We start from the raw sequence: 24,033 nt of genomic DNA on the forward strand, positions 1-24,033 counted from the left end.
TATATATATATATATATATATATATATATATATATATATATATATATATATATCTGCTTCTCTCTCTCTCTATAAATATATATATATATAAATCTATATATAGACATGCTTGTATATCTATATATCGATGTCAATCTATAAACATATACCTCTGTCTCTCTCTCTCATATATATATGTATATATATATATATATATATATATATATATATATATATATATATATGCTTTTTCTCTCTATATAAGATAGATAGATAGATAGATAGATAGATAGATAGATAGATAGATAGATAGATAGATAGATAGATAGATAGATAGATAGATAGATAGATAGATAGATAGATAGATAGATAGATAGATAGATAGATAGATAGATTTAGCCCACATAAAAGAAATATTCAAGTTAAAATTGTTTTATTAAACTGATGCATTGATTTGGATGAAATTTCTGAGTAAATAGAATACATTATTGTGAAGTGTCAGTAGTTCTTGCTATAGTACATTTTTCTTTGTATTTCTGTTATCATACATCCATAGGAGCAATTTATGTCATAAACATATTTTTAGACTAATGTCCCACTGAGAATAATGTGTGTACTGTTGACATACACTGGATACATACTTGTACATCTCAAAAAATAAAGTGCAATATTTCTCGCCAGTCATCTCAGAAAGTGAAAAGGGGATTTTGCAGATGCTCATCACACACGAAGTGAAATATCTTAAGCTTTTAAATTTTGCAATTTCAAAAGAATGATTTACAGTGAACGGAATTCCCAAATTTAATGACCCTGGGGCCTTGATTTCCAAATAAAATGCAGAATTTACATTCATCCATATTCGTTTTCTCCTAAGCCCAGTTTGTAATCCAGGTCTTGTATTAGACTGTGTTTCTGGAGTCAATTTCGCTTGACGGTTTTCTCAAGGCTGTGCTTCTCTCTATTGCTGCCCAGTCCTTGTGAACAGTGTCCATAACTGTCAAGTCAGCCGTTTTCCCCTTCATTATGTAGCCTATCGACAGGGAGGGAGAGACATTTTAAAGACTCAGGAAACCTCCACATGTGTTTTGAGTTAATTAGCTGATTAAGGTGTGACATCATGAGTTTCAATTAATGACCTTTTTCACGCTATTCTAATTTTCTGACACTGAATATCAGGGTTTCTTCATCTGTAAAGCAACAATCAGCAAAACTATGCGAGATGATTCTGCATAATACACGAGTATCACCTCCTCAATTATGAAACTTTTACTCAACATTCAGTTTATTTGAGATGAGCTAATACATATTTATTTACACTTGGATAAAGAATAAATCAGGAGGGAAAGATTGGAATGATTTTTATTTTACCTGGCCCAGTCATGAAGGAAACAAATAGTTTATTGTTGTTATATTACCAAATATAGAGTACAAAAACTTTTGCATGTTCCTCAGTTGATGCTGCAGGAATGATTTGGATGTACCTGGTGAGCCGGAAGCTGCTGTTTGTTGGTTTGTTTTGCAACGTGAGGAGCCAGGAGCACATGTTTTACCCAGCAGGGTGAGTGGGCCTGGTGGGAGAATAGAGGTCTACATCCTATCACGGTGGAGCTGCTGCAAATTGTTTCCTGGAGACCAGCGGCACACCAAACAGCCAGACCTAATTAGAAGTGTCTAACAAGTCGACCTTCCAGACAAAGTTGTTCAGACCTTTTCGGTGTGTGCGTAGATCCACATCTGATTTTCAGGGAAAGTTTTAACGGGGTCACACAAGACAACGCTTTATATCAGTTCTGCATAAAACACTTCTCCTTCGTCCGATCCGACTTCATTCTTGTTTTCATGCTGTGGCTGCCTCTGTTTGCTTAAAAACCCGAAACAAAAACAGATTGTGCGAGTTCATCTTTCCACTTCTAAAAATGAAGTGTTATAATCAGCAGAAGCTCTAAACCATTTGTGGCCTTCGGTAAACATTTGTGAGCTCCCTGTAAGCCACATGGAAACACCAAGCTGCACGCCAGCTGCTCTGTGCATCCTCCTTCATGTCCTTTGAAGTGCCGCCGCCAACCAGCCTGCACAGAGGCAGCCAAGATGGACCAAAGATGCCAAATTACACACCACGTCAGTGCCACAGCTATAAAATGTAATGGAGCTTTGAAACGGCAACAATGCAGGAGAACGTCTCTGACCAGAATTTTCCCCTCAAGGGCCGTTAGGGTTATTAGATGGGGCACAAACTCATACATCTGGCAAATCCACCATGCTGGCATGTTCAGAGGAAATAGCAGTAGGCACAGCAGTCTCCACAACACAACAGGAACCCTCTTTTCAATTTCCTGCTCCACTTTCCATTCCTGCTTTATTCTGTGCAGAGGCCTGCAAAGCGGGATTCTCAGAGGAAGAAGCCGACATTTAACAGATACGGCGCTGCAGAGCTCAAAACAAGGAAATTGATTCTGTCAGAGGCAATATTTGCGATAATGATCTCAATAAAAGCATAGAGGGATTTCAGACATGGATGCAAGGATTCCCTCTGGAGGTGTGCCTCCTAACGCAGCAGTGGCCTCAAACTGGAGCCGAACAACATCCTGTCAGCGGAGCTGCCACTTACTCCGCATGGAAAAGAAAAGGTTTAGAAAGGAAACAGTGATGCCAGCCAATATCTTTCACTATGATAGTTGTCTGCATCAGCAGATGATTCCTACTCATAACATGGAGCATTCTGCCAAACTCAGATTTCAATGAAGGAATAAATTAAAAAATTTAATTTTGTAAGAATAATAAATTTATTTATATAGAGTTTTACAATAACCAAGGTGAAATGCGTTGGGTGAAATAAAACATCTAAAATACATTAAATAAAACAGGATAAAGCACAAAAGATAGTAGAATAAAGTAAAAAAAAGTTAACAATTATTAAAAAGAAATAAATGTAAAAACAAAAGACTATTCTGTTGTGATTTTAAAGGACTGAATATTAGTGCTCTACCACTCAAAACCCTTTACACTACAGATATACTCACCCAAACACACTCACACACACACATTCCATTATTGGAGACTTTACTGGTTCTCTGTTACATTTAGATGCAAATTGGCTTTTAAAATGAACAACACATGCTGTTTGTCATTTTATCCACATTAGAGACATTCTTTTTTGTGATTTGTGTATCAATATTGCAGTGCAGAACACCGAGCCCTACAGCAACATGCTGCCAATCCTGAAAGCTGAAATTTGACTCCTTCTAACAGACTTTTGTGAATATAATTGCAGTCTTGTAACCACTTTTCTTTTACATTAAGTTGACAACTTTATAAAAATAGTTGAGTTTTTTTTTCTTTTCTTTTAAACTAATTAATCTGGGTTTGTACAGAGCTCAAAGCATTTTCTGGGCAAGTGAATGTTGCAGGGGTGGAAGACTTCTTTGATTCTCCTGTCAGAATTTTTTTTTTATCTGTAATTATCACGTCTGTGACAAAACACAAATTTTAATGTTGACATTTTAAAATAACTGCTTTCCAAAACACCACTTAAAGCTTTAACACTTTTGTGATTTTCATATTAGTGGTTGGGCTGCCTGTGGGTTCATCTGGACGTAATGTGGCACTGCTGCCACCAGGGGGTGGTATGGCACCAGAAGTTTGTCAATTGCCATGAACCAGAAGAAAACCAAAGAAATATTTTGAATTCAAAATGTAGATTTTCATCACAGATGTAATATATTAACATATAACTGACTTTTACTGAGAGAAAAATGCGTTTTTTTCTCAGTAATTATACAAGGGTTCAGTCTAAGTCTCTCAGCATATATTTCATTATTAAAGGGAACATATGACTAACACAAAAAGTGTTAGTCATAACTAACACTGTTTTTGGTTATAATAAATTATAACCAATGTATTATTTGGTTATAAATAACCAAATAATAAATATTTGGTTATTATTATAAATAACCAAATAAATGGTTATTTATAACAATAAATAACCATTTATTATTATACTCTTAATTATACAAAAAATGGTTATCAGCGTAAAGCCAAAAGATCCAAGAAACACATTTATTTTGAGGGTTTTATTTTAGAAAATATGATCAAACGTTCAGACACAGCCTTGGCAAAAGTGATTTATATTTGCTGAGGCTGACCTGAGTGACCATGACAGAGACTGCTGAAAGTTTACAAAAAGGTCTTAAGAAAAACCTCTTTACCCGACAAGATAAAGACTCGTCTATAAAGCAGATGGATGTGAAAACACTATGAACGCGATAAGCCATGATAATCAACACTGACGTTTCTTATTATTAGAGCTGCATGATGTTAGAAAATCTTACGCTGGTAATAATATTGGTAAATATTGTAATATCAGTTTGATTGCTTGTCTATTTTCTTCTTTCCTCTCCTCATCGGCTTCCATCACTCTGTGGCCTTCAGCATTTTGGGTAATTAGTGACCTGTGTAAACATCTCCTGCCTTAAAACTCTCAAACTGGATAAATACAAGTTCATCAGACTTGGAATATATTAGCCAACAGTTATGTTCTGATATGAATATTGCACAAACTGATACTGCAATGAAGATATTTTGAAGCAGCAAGATATTTTTGGTATACCGGACAGCCCTACTGTAAAGTATTTCTCCCAGTTTGTTAGCATTACGCACAGCCCTAGAATACAACATCTTCTGATGTATCCCAGCTACTTTAAACAATAACCTTCTCCTGAGTTGGGATGTAAATACAACATCTAATAACCTGATTCAATTTTGAATTTTAAAAGATTATTATGTTAAACTGGATCCAAATGTGTAAAATTTGATCTGATCACAAACAAAACTAACAAACACAGGAACAGCAGACATTTTGTGAGGTAAAAAAAAACAAAAAAAAACCCAGCTCCTCACCAGAGTAGGTGCTCCATCATGAGGTTTCTCAGCAGAGGTAACAGAGAGAAAAGACGGCACGCTGTGGTTTGCAATCACAATCATTCTCCTTTCATGGCTCAAAGGGGAGACTCTCACCCAGCAAGAACTTAATTAAAGCCACAGTGGAGCATCAAGTTGAATTTTGCATCAGTGCAGAATGGAGTTCTGCAGAGCAGCAAATGTGCTCCCTGTTTTATTTATTTGTACATATGAGGCTAATACAGACATAATGAGGAACTTCACTCCATCTGCTGCGGTTTACCATAAAAAGGAAGAAAAGGTTGCAAAAAAGAAATGACCTGGTGTGTTATTGTTAAGTTAATGGTTCTTGTCATGAAGTCAGCATGCAAAAGGTTTCAGCTGGCATTGGGATCATTGAACCGTAATTGGACCCAGAATCGTGATTTTGATCAATTTGTTGCACAATCCTGGAAAACAAAGAAACTGTGCAGTCATTTTGGCACAGCTGGGAAAATGTTATAAGACCTTAGATTAGTAGGAATTTAGGAGAAATCACTCACCATGCAGCCACTTTATTAGGTATGGCTGTTTAATCGTTGTTCAAACAAAACGGCCAACAAAGTGGTGGTAGCTCAATTCAGGAGTCGAGGAATGGCAAAAATGAGTTGATAAAGTTCAATCTGAGCATCAAAATGAGTATAAAAAGGGATTTGAGTTACATCTTATTGCATTGAACTGAAATAATGTTAATTTATACAGGCTAGATCCTTCAGTCGGTAAACGTTGCGTGTTTGCTGGTGTCAGATGGGCTGGTGTGTGTTACAGAAACTACTGATCTGCTGGGATTTTCAACCTTGACCAGGAGATTTTTTTATTATTATTGTTGTGGTTGTGGAATTGACAAAATGATGAGATGCCGTCAAGTCAATTTGGAGCAAAATCTATAAGGAATGTTTATTTAATCAATTCCACAAAGAAATGAGACGGTACTACCACGGCGTATCTAATAAATCAAGTGTATACTTCAGCACAAACAAGATCTATTTGGAAGACCCCGACTTGAAGAATAAAAAAAATTATCAGAAGCAACTCATCTTCAGGCATTTTGGACTAAAGGCCTGAATAGGGAGAAGTTTCCAAGGAGTCAGATTCCACATGGTCTCTAAAATAACACCGGGGGTCTTACGATTCCAGATGTAACATAAAAGTGATGGAGAGAGCACGACTTTGTTGCAATTGTTATAAGAGACTTTAAAATGAGATCAGCATCCTCACAGCATGATGCTACCACCTTTGTTTTTCACCATGGCGATGGTGTGTTTTTCTCCTAAATGGTCATTTTCTGTGTATGACGCAAAGATCAACTTTGATCTCAATTGTCCAGAACATCTTCCACATGTTTGCTCTGTCTCCTGCCTGATGGCAGCTCCTACACAGTTACCATCAGCCTCTTGGCTGATTAACAATATAATTTATTGAGCAGACTTTAAGTCATCAGCAAATGTTTTTCGTTTTTTTTTTTTTTTTAACAGGCTATAATGGTAAAAGTACGGAGCCCTCCAGGGGACATGGGGAATATTTTTTCTTTTGCGTTCCCTCACAAAAGGTTTTGCGTTCCCTTGCAATAATCTACTGATCAGTTCATGCGGCATAACTGAATACTGTAAGCCTTTCTTACAGTGGCTGCTGTACTTTCTGCTTTAATACAAGCTCATGTAAGGTTTTTCCATGGACTATTTCTATTACGCCCACATCGACACGCCCACCACCAGGTGTTAAAGCCGCTGCTCCTGTCATATCAATAATTATTTATTTCATTCATATGGCTCTTACAGAGCCTCAGTGAAAACATGTTTATTATTATTAACTCTTTGGTGCAGAAAACTGATTGGAAATTGATTTATTTACTGCATGTTTATGTCTGTTAAGGCTCAGATGGAACAACACTGAAAGCAGCTCTTTAAACCATTCAGACACGAACACAATAGACACAATCAGATGACTCATTACCCCGCGATAATAACTCAGAAATAGTCCATGGAAAAACCTTACATGAGCTTGTATTAAAGCAGAAAGTACGGCAGCCACTGTAAGAAAGGCTTACAGTATTCAGTTATGCCGCATGAACTGATCAGTAGATTATTGCAAGGGAACGCAAAAGAAAAATAAATTCCCCATGTCCCCTGGAGGGCTCCGTATAAAAGAAATATAATGTGTTAAAAATGTTACAAAAAATTAGTGTCTCTGCTTTATGACACTAATAAAGCAGAGAGTAAAAGAAAGCTGGGTTCTTTTACTTGAGGTTCTTTCACAGGAAAATATTTTCACCCCAAATTTCTGCATCTTAGCACTTTATATTAATTTTAATTTACAGATCAAATATATAAAAGAGTATTTAAATGTTAGAACTTTTTTATTTCTTGAGGTTTTAGGCTTTCCTAATGAATGACAGCTGATTCTGCTCACGCATATCTCCCAAAAAACTTTCGCATTCTTCCTTTATTCCACTTTATAACTAAAGTAACAAAGAACTGACACTGCAGAGTGAAACAAGCAATTTGTACGTTTGGTTTTGCAGCATTTTAATTCAAACTGAAGACATAAAGATGTTTTATGTTTCAGCATAAACCTAATATTAAGTAAATAAACAGAATACAAGTTACATCATCCGTCTGGCTGGTTCTTGCGCTACGTCCCTGTAACATGTGCAACTCATCAAACTTTTATTCAAGTTCTTCAGTTTGACCTCAAAACCTTTCTTGAATCTGGAACAAATGTGCTTCCCCGAAGCTCGAGTCACACCCCACCCCAGCAGCCTCTGCAGTTTCAGATATTACACAGGCCCCTTGTTGATCGCAGCCACTGAGGACTTGGGAGGAGGAGGCCTGCAGAACAGACTCCCACCGTGAGATAATGCTGCGTCCTGTTGGGAAGGCAGGTCAACCTGCAGACCATGAAGTGGGTAGCCCAGCAGGTGGAAGCTGGGGAGGTGTGTGTTAGCGCTGTCAGCTCTCATTTAGGCTGGAGGGTTAAAAACAGGATTATAGAGAAGGTGCATGAGTAGAGAAAGCACCAAGAATATTTGCAAAGATTATGTGCAAAATTATTTATTGAAATTTACGTGAAGCACTGTATTAGTTGTCATATATGTCAGTGCATCTGTACAATTACCTGTTTTGTCTCCTCTAAAAAACAATATACTGGCGCCCTCCGGAGGCCGTTCAAAGAAATCGCAACACAGAAACGTTGCACTTTTTAAAAATCTGACTCATTTACAAATTGTCTTCAGAATAAACTTTATTCTGAAGTTTAACCATAATGTCAGCTTTAAAAATATTCAATTTTAAATAGTTAATTGCTAAAAGTCACATTCTGGGGCCAAAACCCTTTTTGCTGGACTTTTATATAACAGCATCATCATAAGCAATTCTTAAAGTTTTCTAGGATTTGAAGTCAGATTCTCCAGTTTTCTTGTTTTGAATCTACCAAGAAATATCTATCAACAGCTGGTTCCATAAATTTGTTCACAGTTTTCTACCTAAACTCCTTTAACTCTTACGTCCGCACCTCTTCGGTTGCCAAAATTCTTCTTCGACAAACTTAATAGTGTGGAGAAATAGAAAACATTTTCAACAAACGTGACATCGGATTACTGTGATGGACTACTGATGGTTGCCTACAGGTGGTACAAAAAGCTGCAGTTCAGTTTTTAAACAGAATGTGCAAACAGAAGTATATTTCTTGCATTTTGGTCCTGCTCCACCGGCTGGCTGTATAATTTGTTTTATTACCTGATGTAATCTTTTCTTGTGGGTTTATCAGTTCCTCCGTTCTGAACTGCTCCATCTTTACACACCGTCCTGTTGCTTTTAAAACTTGTTTAAAATCATTGTTTCTCACTGGCATTTAACAGTTTTATATGACCATAAAAATGTTTTAATATCTCTTAAATTGTACTCATGTTTTTTTGATCATTGCTGTTTTTATGTAGGGAACATTGGCCAACTATCATGTTTCAGGAGTGTAATAAAGTTATATAAATTGTTAGAAAGTCAGATTATTACACCAGCGTTATGAAAGTGGAAATTCTGAAGGTTTTGCCTGATCTGCTTCGATGTTCTCTGCGATGTTTGGTGTCTCAGTGAGTGTTGAACTATGTATCTCCCAACAAAGCTGGTTTGTACTTGGCAGATCTAAAAACCTTAAAGAAAGTTAACATGAACTCAGTTCTTCAAACTTGTATTGATGTTAGGTATAAGGAGCATCAACAGGTTGGGTTCCAACTTGGAGTTTAGTGTTAGGAAAGCAGCAGGTGGTTTTTAAATTGCTGCAGACAAATGATTTAGAGAATACTAAATGTGTTTTTGTTGATTGTAGTTTTAATGAATTTGATCATTTGCGGCAGGTTTGATGAAAAAAAAAAAGATGAAAACATTTATATAATCCAAACACAGGTAAATAATGTAAACTATTATTTACTAGTCATACTTTTTACTATACTATTACTATTTACTATTCATAATCATATAAGAACCCCGACTACCATTTATTGGTATGTGGATGAAGTGTCAGATTTACTTTACTTTACAATCTTCTTTCTGTATTTAATCAAAATTAAAAGTTTCAGATGATCTCAAACTCTTGATCTTAGCTGTTACTGCTGTTTGTCATTAGTACTTATATTTATGTGGAAACTGATTTTTCACACTGGATTAACTAGCTTTGGATTTCTTTTAAAATAATAATTTGAAGTGTTTTTTTTTGTTCTTCCTCAGCTTCATCCAGTATTAAATGTGTTTGATAAACTTATGCAAAAATCAAAACCAAATAAGCAAAAAGAATATTTATGTAAGAGGCAAACACTATAAAGCAGAAGTATACAAAACAATAAAGTAGAAAAATTAAATGTTCACCCAGTAAATATATATCCACTTAAACAGAAGAGGGCTGAAGTAATGACGTGTACAGAGATGAATATAAACTAATCATTTTAGAGCCTCGGTACACTTCAGTAAAAAAACTTATCTTCATGCAGATAATCACATTCCATGTGCTGGTGTCATTTTTTTATTGTGGTACAAAGACTCAGCAAAACATTTGATGACTAATCATTTAACAGATATATGACACAGCAAAACTAATAGGAACAATAAAAGCATTTATTGCTGCGGCAAGAACAAAAACATTTATCTATGATGCATTTCAGAAGATATTGTTGAAGAGCAGTTTTAATAAAAGTACAGATACAATAATTTATCTGTAGGGAATTACTCTACAAAGTCATGCAAAATGAATGTTTGTGGTGTTTAGAACAGTTAATAATTATATAGAGCAATATGTTTTTTTTAACCAGTGTTGTCTTGAGATGAAAAACTTCACATTTGATGTCATTATACCAGCAGAGCGTTGATGTGTGCATGAATGAGTGAATGAATGAATGTAGTGCAAAAAATCTGATGTCCTCTGAACAAGAAAAAGTATTATGCATTTACTATTTACTGTAAATAAAGTTTTGGAAGAATAACGCCCAACCTGTTTCTTTGTTGTTTTTTTTTAAATCCCTCCACTCGTTTGTATTAAAATATGAACATTACACTAAATTAGTTACTGGAATATCCTGTGAATTGTTCAGTGTTGTTCTTGACCGACTGGGACCCGCCTGGCCAGTTTCCTTTCATTATTTTCATCATTTTTGTAATAAAATTCAAGTTTTGCAGTCCTGCGGATGTTCAGCTTCCTCCGCTTGTCAATAACTTTGTTTATGGTAAATATTATAAACTGCTAAGTTTTGTTTTTTTGCACCACACTCTCAAATTATCTCTGCAAACGTTGGTTTCTATAAATGGATGCAAATAAGCAAATGTCAATCAAAGCCTACTGAGATATGTGAGCTTTACTTCTGGTTATGCATAGTTATTATAATTATGTAAATTCAAGAATGCATGTTAAAATAAAAACAACCTTTTTCTACCATGTAACAGTTTATGAGTGTGCACATAGATGAACCATGACACATTATAAGTTTTGAATCGTCATGGTTTCAGTTTAAATCATAAATACTTAATGTTAAAAGGAATTTGTAGGCCTTACAGTTCAAAGGTGTATCTCTATCTTATCTTCCACACTATGTCTGTAATAATCACAATCTAGATTAGGTTAATGTCTGCCACTCCTCTGGAATTCAACTGTAATGGGGGAATTTTTTCTTCTGTTTACATTTTAAACAATGTGAAATATTAAATCCTCTAACATGTCTCGTCTTTCTCACTTTCTAGATTTGTCTTTCTATTGGTGTTGAGACAGAAAAACCTTTATGCTTAATTGTAAAACATGGTAATGTTAAGTAAACTGAAAGATCTCATTCTTAGTGTCTAATTAAACAGATAATGGAAGAGAAAGTTTTTTGGTTCCAAAGATTAAAAGTCTTTATAGCCATAAACCGTGTATTAGAGTTTATTACAGCTAGTAAACATTAACCCACTCTCTAATCCTCTACAGCACGTTTGTAAAACTCAGGGCCAAACTGCCTGCTGTGAGTTTTTCTGCGTCACATAATTACAACCTTCGAGATAAGGTGTGTGCTTAGATATTATTTTATCAATCAAATCAAATCAGATTTTCTGCATAGTGCCAAATTACATCCATGTAAAAAGATGTTCACTATTATTAAAGTAATTATCAGTATTTTAACTGTTTGTTAATGAGTAGTTTTATCAATACATTTGGGCATAACTGGCCATTTGATGACATTCATGATCTTGATCAAATGAAAATGAGTTATATTGTGTTGTCTAAGTGTTCCCTTTATTTTTTTGAGCAGTGTGTATTTTTTTGAGCAGTGTGTATATATATATATATATATATATATATATATATATATATATATATATATATATGGTAATGGCGAACCAACCGGACATTGTGGTGGTGGATAAAGAACAGAGGAAAGCCGTTGTGGTGGATGTAGCAATACCAAGTGACTACAACATCAGGAAAAAGGAACATGAGAAATTGGAGAAATACCAGGGCCTCAGGGAGGAACTGGAAAAGACCTGGAAGGTGAAGACCACAGTGGTGCCTGTGGTCATCGGGGCCCTTGGGGCAGTCACCCCCAAACTGGAACAGTGGCTTAAACAGATCCCAGGAACAACATCAGACATCTCAGTCCAGAAATGTGCAGTTCTAGGCACAGCCAAGATACTGCGCAGAACCCTCAAGCTCCCAGGCCTCTGGTAGAGGACCCGAGCTCAGAGGATGAAACAGACCACCCGCGGAGGGTGAGAAGGGAATTTTTTTATATATATATATATATATATATATATATATATATATATATATATATATATATGCATCCTCGAACTGAGGATGCAAAGATTCTGTGCATCCTTTTGTGCAATTTCCCCTCATGTTTCTACTTCCTGTAACTACAGCATTCTTCTGTGGTTTGTAGCATTTTTAATTTGTAATTTTTTTCTTGGTTGTAAAAGTTTTGTTTCTGTATTCTATAATTGCAGCATTTCATTTTTCGAAGCATTCTTTTTTTTTTAAGTTAGCATCATTTATGTGTTTGAAGCTCATTTCACCACCTTAAAAAGTGGGAAAGGGAAAAAAATGTAGTTACTTTAGAAAGGCTTTGATTTTAGGAACTTTAACATCTTCTGTTAAATTTCAAAACAAGCTTTTAATAAATTTAACAAGTCATTTTCATTTTTTCCAATTTGATGTAACATATCAAAGTCTTCCCTGAACTGCATTACTTTTATCTCAGTTACCATGAACTTTGAGTCTGTGGTAAATGTTTATAAAAACTATTATCAAACTTATGAAACACTGCTTATATCACTCCATAGCTAATAAGCACTGGCAGCAGGACAAAAAAAAAGCAGACTTCACCAAAACATGGTTGCAAAACGGCATAACTAACATGTGTCCTTGCCACACTCATTACAGATAAGTACTGCAATAAAACTTATGTTAAAAAAACAAAACATACCAAGACAATTTTTACTCTGGAATGTGATAAAAGATACAAGACTGAAATGAAATAATTACGTGAATAAATGTGATTTACCTTTCATGGGTCAGAAACCACACTGCTTTACAATGAAAACAAACGTGAAAATGCAGAAGAAAACAACATAAAAGGATAAAACAGAATACACATAACATGATACAGTATAAAAACTAGCTAAAAGCCACACTGACTAAATGAGTCGTCTGCTGCTTCTTAGAAGAATCAACAAGATCAAGACATTGCAAAGCATTCCACGAACTGGAGGTAACCGCTGTAAAAGATTTACCACCTCTGCTTTAACCATTGCTTTAAGTTATTGTAAAAGGGGATTTACAACCTCATCGAATATTGTGTTTACAGACTTTGGAGAATTGTATTTTAATTCTCTACTTGTACATAAAACCCTGAAACAGTAAAGAGTTTACCTGAAACTTAGTCTGAAATAAATGAAATCCAGGAGTTGTAAAGATACATAATCTATGTGGAACTTATGCTTCCACGCAAATAGCTATATAACTTTGATCGTTTCCTAAGGGATGTGCTGCATTATTTCCTGAATGTTTCTTTTACCAAGTACTCATGTTCACCTTTGAAGACCTTCAAACATGGTTTTATAACTGATAAAGAGCAATGTTTTGAACATGTGAGTTCATTGTTCCTGAGAATATCACACATGTACAATAAAACAGTAAAATTAGATAACTTGGATAACCATCCAACCATCATGAAGGAGATTTAGAAAAACAGATGCCATAAATTGGAGAGATTATTTTATTTAAATAGCAATACAAAGAAAACTCTCAGTGCATCCTTGTCAGGCTACAATGGAGAAGCTACTGTGGCTGGGGTGTTTGTATTTTCTGTGCATCCTTGGAAGTCAAGGTAGGGGGGTGAAAAGACAGAATGACTTTGTGCTTCTTGCAGGCCCCCTGGCAAAACCCGAGCTGAGAACCTCCAGCAGTGAGGAGCATGTTGCCTTTGACTGCAGTCATCCCATACCAGCCAACTCCAAACTGTATTTTGAGTACCTCCGGAGCAAAGGGGTGACACACTTCAAAGTCCCGCTGTCATGGGTCCAGCTGCTTCCAACAGGCCTGTCAAGCGAACCCCAACCAGGTGTAGTGAGATGCTACCAGACCCTCCTGAAGCAGCTGCTGGAGGAAGGACTGCAGCCACTCGTCATCCTTCATGGGTCAGATGTTCCAGAGTCTTTGAGGTCCAGGTATGGCGGCTGGGAAAGTCAGTGGCTGCTAGAGATGTTTCAGCAGTATGCCGAGTTCGCTCTGAAGGAGTTCGGGCCACTGGCACAGTCCTGGGTGACATTTAGTGACCTGGATGAGATTTTGCATGCAGGCCAGGCTGCAGGTGACCATCTTCTGCAAAACATCCTCCAGCTCAACAAGAAGATTTATCAGTTTTACCATCACAACTTCCCTGGGAATGGTGAGTCTTTTTTTTTTTTTTTTACAAAAATGATATAAACTACAGTTATATTGACTTAAATATCTATCACAAGGAAAGATCGAAAAAGAATTGTAAATTATCCATGCTTCTTATTGTAATACTGACTAAAGTAAAAGTTATTTAAAATTATTTCTTCAATACATTTGCACAGGGAGAAGTCTGTCAATTGTGCTGAAAAGTACAGATGAAGCTGCACTTTCCCAACTTGAAGGTTCAACAACTGTAAGTTGTCTAATGTTAATTAGAAGTGAACAACTAATATTAATTATAGTGCAATATGAGTTAGACATGAATAAGAAATAGTTTGCTTTGACTAACTTTACTTGATGTCTGCACTTCTTATAAACTTCTTAGGTGTGAATTCCTCTGTGTCTTTATTTGAAATCCAAAACTGAAAGCAAGAAAAAAAAAAAAAAAAAAAGAAAAGGAAAAACAAACTGGATGCATTTTGCCAACTTATTCAGGAAAAACAGAACTTCTGTGTTTTGTGACTGCAACCCTGTTATCTCCTCACTTCCCATGCCAATAATCATTGCTGTCTTCATCTCCGGATCAATACAGGTTGATTTCTTGTCAGTGGACATGGATTTCAGCTGCGTTTCCTCTGCAAACTTTGCACAGGAGTTGAAGAACCTACAGGTAAACTACATTCATAGAGGTTTTTTTTATGTTTTACATGAAAACTAAACTGCAGCCTCTTGTTATGCTGTAGATTTCCACTGGAAACATGCCAATCCTGATATACAGGCTGACAGTTCACGACTGTTCACACAATGAACAAGAGCCTCTTGGAAACTTGTTGAATGGTAAGTGGTGTTTACTACTCACCAGGCTGACATGAACAAAAAAGCTCAACAGACGTTCAGCCCAAAAATTATAACTATGAGATGTTTTGCTTAGTTTGTAAATCATTATCTTTAATGTAATAAATGGGTATTTGTATCAGCATCACACCTTAAGATCAGCAGATTAAAAACAAGATTGTGTAAATGTAAATAGAAAAAGTAAAAGAACTTGAGCAGAGAAGTCAAAATTACAAATTCATTCCATTATTAAAATCAGTGAAAACAATTTTGCTACAATTACTTTTTATAATGGAGTAACAACTTCTTTTATGAAGCATTACACAATATATGTACAAAATATTTATTTTTTAAAGGTAACCTGCGATTTACGATTATAAGGGCCATATTTACCGCAGCTACTCCAACATTGTTGTAACTTTCGCACTTGATGAAGAAAAAAAGACCATTAGATATGAAAGGCAATAGAATTATCTTAAAATGTATCTACTATTCAGTATTTCTCTCCAGATGTTATTTTATAATGTAATGACACTTGAAAACAAACATGAAATAAAAGAAAAATGACAACATATTTAGAGTACCAAAATGAGACATAAGAATTAAGGATTTGTAAAGGATTATAAGTAAATGAAATGTCTTGAATAAAGTGAAAAGTGCAATAACTCATCTTCAAATATCACAATTGAGGAAAAGTATTCTTGGATTTATTGCAATGTCATAAGACGGTCATTCTCTCAAACAGTCTTATGGAAAGATGATCTGAATATTATTGGATGCGACATGAAGGATGTGTTGCTGCAGCTGGAGATGCAGAATACCGTAGACAGGTAAGAAGTAGTTTAAGTAAAAAAATTACAGATACATTGAGTCATCATTCTTATTTATATTTGATGTTCTCATTTTTTAAAGTGGTACAGCACATTTCAGCAGAAATGGTGACAAAAGTGCTCAGGAAAAAGATATTTTCCTCACCAAAGCATTCCCTACTGGCTTCCAATGGGCTATATCCACAGAGTCTTTCAAGGTTGAAGGTGCATGGGAAGCAGAAGGGAAAGGCGAGACCATTTGGGATCGCTTTGGTCATGAAAACCAAGCCTTTAATAATCATAATGCTGACACAGCTGCTGACAGCTACAGGAAGGTTGATATAGATGTCTACCTCCTGCGAGGTCTGGGAGTCAACACCTACCAGTTCTCCATTTCCTGGGCCCGTATATTCCCCTCAGGTCAAAAAGACAGCCTGAATGAAGAAGGAGCTCTCTACTATGACAATCTGATCAATGCTCTTATTGAATCTGGCATACAGCCTGTTGCCACTATCTACCATTGGGATCTGCCTCAGGCTCTCCAAGACAAGGGTGGATGGACCAACCCTTCCATTGTTGCAGCTTACACAGACTATGCAGCCTTCTGCTTCCATAGATATGGAAACAGGGTCAAGAGCTGGAACACATTCAGTAGTCCCTGGGTGGTGAGCCATGCTGGATATGGCACTGGTGATCATGCTCCTGGAATAAAAGACTATGTGACTGCTTCTTACCAGGTAAACATAGTGGTATCACCACATCAAAACTTTTTAAACATGTCTAAATTTTGTGTAGGCTATAACCCTTCACTTTTTTAATTCTTATTTCTACAGGTTACTCATAATATACTGAAATCCCATGCAGAAGCCTGGCATGTCTACAATGACAATTACAGAAAGACACAGGGAGGGAAAGTGGGCATTGCACTAAACTCTGACTGGGCAGAGCCAGCTGATGCTGCCAAACCTGAAGATAAGGCAGCTGCAGAGCGCTACCTCGAGTTTATGCTAGGCTGGTTTGCCCATCCTATCTTCATAGATGGGGATTATTCTAAAGTTCTCAAAACACAGATTGAAGACAAAGCTAAAGAATGTCCCTCATCTGTACCAGCAGTGCTTCCTACTTTCACTGAAGAAGAGAAGGTGAGGATCAAGGGAACTTCTGACTTTTTTGGTTTAAATCATTATACCTCCCGTTTAGTGAGCAGCAGTGTAGGTGGGTGCACCCCTGGACCTGACGGAGTTGGAGACTTCCAGGCTAAAGTGGACCCCTCATGGCCTGCTACAGCATCAGACTGGATCTACTCCATGCCCGCAGGGCTACGGTCACTTCTGAACCACATTAAAACAAATTATCTAGCCGTTAACAATGTGCCCATTTACATAACTGGGAATGGCATGCCAACAGATGACAGTGGAGACACCCTGAATGACACTAGCAGAATCGAGTACATGAGGGGTTACATTAGTGAGGCCCTAAAAGGTTTGTGTCTATCTTTTCTTTAGTACTTGGCATCTGTTTAGCAGAAATAAACCATAAATACATTTTTAATATTGTCTTCTGTTTCATTTTACAGCCATTGAACTCGATAAAGTGGATGTGCAGCGATTCACAGTGCAATCACTTGTGGATGGATTTGAGGGAAATAAAGGGTACAGTGAAAGATTTGGACTACATCATGTAAATTTTGAAGATGGAAACAGACCAAGAACACCAAAACAATCAGCATATTTCTTTGCTGAGATCATTGAGCAAAATGGTTTTGTTTCACAAAAACAAGATCATTTTGAAGGTGTGAAAATATCACCACCTCGCCGCTCCACCCCACTGCCACCCTCAGACGTCCCATCAGCATCAAAAGTTGTCTGGGAAAAATTTACAGCACAGAAAAAGTTTGACAGACAAATGTATCACTATGGCAATTTCTCACAAGACTTCTTATGGGGTGTCTCATCTTCAGCTTACCAGATTGAGGGTGGATGGAATGCGGAGGGGAAAGGACCCAGTGTATGGGATACATTTACTCAGAAGCCAGGTAGTGGTATTCCTGATAATGTGACTGGAGACATTGCCTGTGACAGTTACAATAAACTTAAAGAAGACCTTTACATGCTGCAAGCCTTGAAAGTGAAGTCATACAGATTTTCTTTGTCATGGTCAAGAATCTTTCCCGATGGCAGACGTGCATCCCTGAACCAAAAGGGTGTTGATTATTACAACAGACTTATTAATGGCCTCTTGGCCAGAAAAATCACCCCAATGATCACCATGTATCACTGGGACCTCCCACAAGCTCTACAAGACATTGGTGGCTGGCAGAATGTAGAGATGATTGACATTTTTAATGATTATTGTGACTTCTGCTTTGCCACCTTTGGTGACAGAGTAAAATTCTGGATGACCATGAATGACCCTCAAGGACTTGCATGGCTAGGATATGGAACTGGACAAATCCCTCCAAACACAAAGGAGCCAGGAACAGCACCATACCAAGTTGCACACAACTTAATAAAAGCTCACGCTACAGCATACCACACGTACGATGAGAAATACCGCACTTCTCAAGGAGGGATGGTTTCCATTGCCCTCAATGCTGAATGGGTTGAACCTAAAGATATCAATGTCCCTCGTGATCTTGTTGCTGCTGACCGTGCAATGCAGTTCCATGTGGGTTGGTTTGCTCACCCGATCTTCAAGAATGGGGGCTATCCAGAGGCCCTGAAAGCCCAAGTTTTAGTTAAAAGTGAACTCCAAGGTCTTAAACAGTCAAGACTCCCTTCTTTCACAGAGGAGGAAAAGAACTTTATTAAAGGAACTGCTGACATGTTCTGTGTGAATCACTACACTTCTAGAATAGTAACCCACATTACAGATGCAATTTTGCCATCATCCTATCAAAATGACAGAGACTATACAGAAGAAGAGATGATTGATCAACCAACAACAGCAATTGAATTCACAAGAGCTGTATCATTTGGGATGAGAAGGCTTCTGAACTGGATCAAGGAAGAATATGGAGATCCAGATATTTACATTACTGAAAATTCAGTTTCTACTCCTATGGAATATGCTTATGATGATATTGACAGAGTATTTCTTTACAAAACTTATATTGATGAGGCTCTTAAAGGTACAGTAATAAATATCAAAAATGTTGTATATTACAATGTCTTGGTAATTCACAACTAATTTTTGTTTTTTACCTCTATCTTAACAGCATATGAACTTGATGGAGTCAAGGTGAAAGGCTATGCAACATATCTCATGGATTCTTTTCAGTTCTTCCATGGGTACCAGTTTGGGTTTGGTCTCCACTACATAGACTTCAATAACATACACCGACCAAGAATACCTAAGTTTTCGGCTCATCTCTACTACAATATTATGAAGGATAATGGCTTTTCATTACCAGATGATGAAAAGATGCTATATGGAGAATTCAAAAAGGATTTCATTTGGAGTAGTGCAACAGCATCATACCAGGTAAAAAAATATTCCATGAAAGATATTATCCAAATGCTGTTCAGATCAGGTTAACTACCCAGACAGATATCACAATGGTGATCTGTAAATTAAAACCAGAGGTTGAAAGGTCAATGAATGTATTCCAACCATTCATTCATGTTCTGTTCATCAGAGGCACATTTCCAGAAGTTATTTTTCCATTTTTTAAATGAACAACTTCTGTTAATGAAAACATTTTATATTTGGCATACTTTTAGTTGAAAGAAACCAATCCTTAAATTTGCTATCTTGTCTTATGTTTTCAATTTACACAAATGCAAAATATTTGTGTTAATGGTTTGCATTAACACAAATAAATAATAAGCTTTGTATTTTGGTTTTAGTCCTTGTTTTTGCCACCCTACACAAATAACCTTACAGATATTCTGCAAAAAGAAAGACGCATCTTCAGTTCTGATTTTCCTGTTCACAGGTTGAAGGGGCATGGAGACAAGGTGGAAAAGGTCTCAGCATCTGGGACAAGTTTACACACACTCCTGGAAATATACTTCAGCATGACACTGGGGATGTGGCTTGTAACAGTTACAATAAGATGGAAGATGACATTGCTGCACTGAAGACAGTCAAGGTGTCTCACTATCGCTTCTCCATATCCTGGCCACGAATCCTACCTGATGGTACTACCAAAAACATCAATCAGGCTGGTCTAAATTACTACAACAAACTGCTGGATTCCCTTATTGCAGCAAACATTCAGCCTCAAGTAAGTATTTCTCCTAAAATATTCATGAAGAAAAATGTTTTACCTCTATTACCAACTGTTTTTCTTTTGGATCAGGTTACTTTGTATCACTGGGATCTCCCACAAGCTCTACAGGACGTTGGAGGTTGGGAAAATGAGACCATCATTGAGCGATTCAGGGATTATGCGGATGTCCTCTATGAGAATCTTGGTCCCAAAGTGCAACTTTGGATCACTTTCAATGAGCCCTTCATAATAGCAATATTAGGCCATGTCCAAGGCACACATGCCCCAGGTATGTATAATATTCTTAACCAGAATTACACTTTATTTTCAGAAAATTTCAGCATATTGTGGGTCAGACTTTTGTTAATGCAGTACTTCTAAGAAAATATGCTGCATTTACTGGCAGAATGTTTGAATTATATCTACATAAGAAAATCAACATCACAGTTTTTTTGTGTTTTTTCAGGTTTCAGTGACCGACCAGATACTCTTCCTTACATTGTAAGTCACAACATAATTAAAGCCCATGCAGAAGCCTGGCATGTCTACAATGACAAATACAGAGCCTCACAAAATGGAATGGTCTCCATCACTGTGAATGCGGACTGGGCAGAACCCAGAAACCCCTACAAGCAAGAGGACTACGAAGCTGCACGGAGTGTGGTTGAGGTATATATTGTTCTGTCACTCTTTAACAGAAAACCTTGTTTAGTAATGTTTTTGACGATTGCTTTGTGTCAAACCCTATCCACAGTTTTATCTTGGCTGGTATGCCCATCCCATTTTTAATGGCGACTACAGCCCACTAATGAAGAAATCTGTTCTAGAGCAAAGTCTTGCAGGTGGTTTGACAAAATCCAGGTAAAAACTTTGGTTCTATTTTTTAATTCTGTGGACAAACCATAAAGTTTGTTCAAAGGAATCTCTATGCAGGTTCTTATTAAGTTTGTTTTACACTGACTGCATACACTGATGTTTTTTGTCATACAACTTCTTAAATTTTTCTAAAGGCTTCCTGAGTTTACTCCTGAGGAAATTAGGAGAATTAATGGCACACATGATTATTTTGGACTAAACCATTACTGCAGTGTCTTGGCATTCCCTGTAGACTTTGGGGAAATTCAGCACTTTGAGGCAGACAGGTAATGCATTTTAAAAGCCAGCTTTACAATTAAATAATGACTTGATATACTTTTATCAAAATGTTCTAAAATTGTTAAAAGTATCTAGAATTTTTAATCAACTAAATCCTGGACTAATTCCTGTTACAGGGGTGTGGTACTTCTTAGAGATCGTACCTGGTTGGAGTCTGGTTCACACTGGCTGACAATGACCCCATTTGGTCTCCGAAGATTGCTGAAATTCATTAAGCATGAGTTCGGAAATCCTCCAGTAATCATCACTGAGAACGGTGTCTCTGAAAACGGACCAGTTGATCTGAATGACGTTCACAGGAAATATTTCTATGAAAAGTACATCAACCAAGTGCTCAAAGGTATTAAAACAACTTCATGGACTATCTAAGGACATCTAAGATACTTCTGTCTAAGAATAAATCAAATCTATGGTCTGAATAAAATCTGTTAAGGCCTTCATCAAATATTCAAACTTCCATAAATAAATATCAATTTCCAGATTTTGTGCATTATAAAATAGTTTCTTTTTTCTGCAGCTTATTTGCTTGATGACGTGAATGTCATTGGCTACACTGCTTGGTCTCTGCTGGACAACCTGGAATGGGCTGTTGGCTATACAGAGAGATTTGGACTTTTCTATGTCAATCGCTCAGATCCTGATCTGCCTCGAACCCCCAAAGCCTCTGTGTCCTTTTACTCCTCCATCATCAGCTGCAACGGGTTTCCTGACCCAGCATCTGGACCTCATGAGTGTTGGAACGCTACCCCTACAGCTACTCCTACCTCTGCCCCTACCACTAAATCTACCACTAAATTTACCACTACATCTATCACTAAATCTACCACTACATCTACCACTACATCTACCACAACTCCTAAACCTGAAGGTAAGGTGATTTTATTCCAGATCAGATCAAAATGCTCTTAAATAAAAATGTAAAGTTGGACATGTGACTGATATCAACTTTACTGATCAAAATAACCCCAATAATAGGTTTGGGCAAATTTACTAGCACAAGCTATATTATCTGGAAGCCTCTATATTTGTTTCAGAATGCAATGTAACAAAGTTTAGAAATATTTCACTGTTAAAGGTCTGTTGAAGGTTATTAATTCAAATATGTATTTATCTTTTCCTGCAGTAACTAAAGAACCGACCACCGTAATCAACAATCTGAACATCCTTGGTATGAGGCTCTCCATCAAAGAAGCTGAGACTGGATTTAACACAACATTTGCTTTGCTGATTGTAGAGACTGCATTAGTTTGTTTGACTGTTGGCTTCTTTTTATTTAGGAGGCGCTCTAAAAAATCCAAGAAAACTGAAAATATTGAGTTGGACGGAAAATTGTGATAACAGCTAACACAAACATATAAACAAGTGAAATTCAAGCTTAAATTTAAAGGAGTAAATTCTGCTAAAAACTTCATCTTCAGTAGAGAAGCCACAGTTCAACACTGATAAAGTTATATATTTAAAATATTATAAACATAATTATTCTATATAATAATCACATAATAATCATAATGCTTAATAATCATATGTGTAGAAGAGCTCATCTCTTGCTAGGAGCTTTCAGGAGATGAGGTTTGCCATCTGAGATTACTGGACCAGGTTTTCATGTGCCCTGCTGTTTGTGCTGTTCAAACAATTTTCTACCTCTTCATAATGATATTTTTATTTTTGTGAAAAATATTAAGCTAACTTAAGTAAATTAATGGTGAAATCCACTTCAATCCTGTGTAAAACTTCAGATTCATTCTACTTACTACATTGTTGATGTTTTTGTGTCGACTAGGTAAAAGTAATATAAAAGTAATACAATGTTAGCTTATAAGCTTTCTTTGTGTGTGAAAATTTTACTGTCAAATAAAAAGACAACTGTTAAAGTTACTGTCATAGTAACTTATTGTAACATTTAGAACAATTTTGTGAAACTGTGTTAGACAAAATGGACAAAGCACAACATAACAACCAACCAATATCAGATTTGTGTTGCTTATCAAGCTTCTAATAAATAAAAATATTGAAATGAACCAAATTGATTTTGTACTTATCCGTTTCTTAAAATTATATTTATTTTTGAAAGAACCTCTGACTTTGTCCATTATTTCTTTTTTTTACTGCTTTATATCCATAAGTCAACCTTCTGCTCTTCATACTTGATTCACTCTTGTCCCTCATTTCTTTGTGAACAGCTCATAAGCTAAATGAATACTGTATATATATATATATATATATATATATATATATATATATATATATATATATATATATATATAACATAAAACATAAGAATTAAACCCTTTGGCACAAGAATTAAAAGCTTCAGCAAATATGAGAATAAGGTAAAAACATGTAGGAGAAAGCAGTCGAAGGTTAGATCAAAGTCTTGTCAGCTAAAAAAATCTAAAGAACCAGTTAATGTAGCTGTGTGACATCACTAGCTACACAATTTTGCCAATAATACACACACAGACAAAAAGGGTGATACCCTTCTGTTAATGAAAAGCCCACAAGTCACTGACCTAACATGAAACTTGCAAAGGTAAATAAAACAAATTTGAAATTAATGAATAAAAATCAGGTACTGTGATTGAATTATGGTCAACAAACTCATTTTAAGAAACAAGTGGAACAGGCTTGAATAAAGCTGACAGGTACCTGTAACTTAATATTTTGTTGCGCAACCTTTCCGCAGGTATTTTGACCCACTCTTAATGGCCAAACTGCTCC

The 24,033-nt window shown here is 36.3% G+C and overlaps 2 protein-coding genes across 3 annotated transcripts in view; one reads left to right on the plus strand and one right to left on the minus strand.

The window, feature by feature from the left end:
- LOC103461731 (histone deacetylase 4) overlaps positions 1–24,033 on the minus strand; it is a 219,440-nt gene that overhangs the window by 147,350 nt on the left and 48,057 nt on the right. The gene's annotated exons all lie outside the window — the stretch shown is intronic.
- On the plus strand, positions 13,643–23,279 carry LOC103461152 (lactase/phlorizin hydrolase-like). Its single transcript, XM_081604590.1, is given in 17 exon segments — positions 13,643–14,314; positions 14,487–14,557; positions 14,897–14,974; positions 15,048–15,141; positions 15,884–15,960; positions 16,010–16,684; positions 16,781–17,429; positions 17,524–19,077; positions 19,165–19,430; positions 19,885–20,175; positions 20,251–20,449; positions 20,627–20,829; positions 20,915–21,021; positions 21,171–21,302; positions 21,432–21,655; positions 21,833–22,183; positions 22,439–23,279. Coding segments are annotated over 17 exon segments (5,802 nt in total). The 5' UTR covers positions 13,643–13,695; the 3' UTR covers positions 22,651–23,279.

Source organism: Poecilia reticulata, chromosome 2, assembly GCF_904066995.2.
Source record: "Poecilia reticulata chromosome 2, P_reticulata-male-v2, whole genome shotgun sequence".
Taxonomy (NCBI): Eukaryota; Metazoa; Chordata; class Actinopteri; order Cyprinodontiformes; family Poeciliidae; genus Poecilia; species Poecilia reticulata.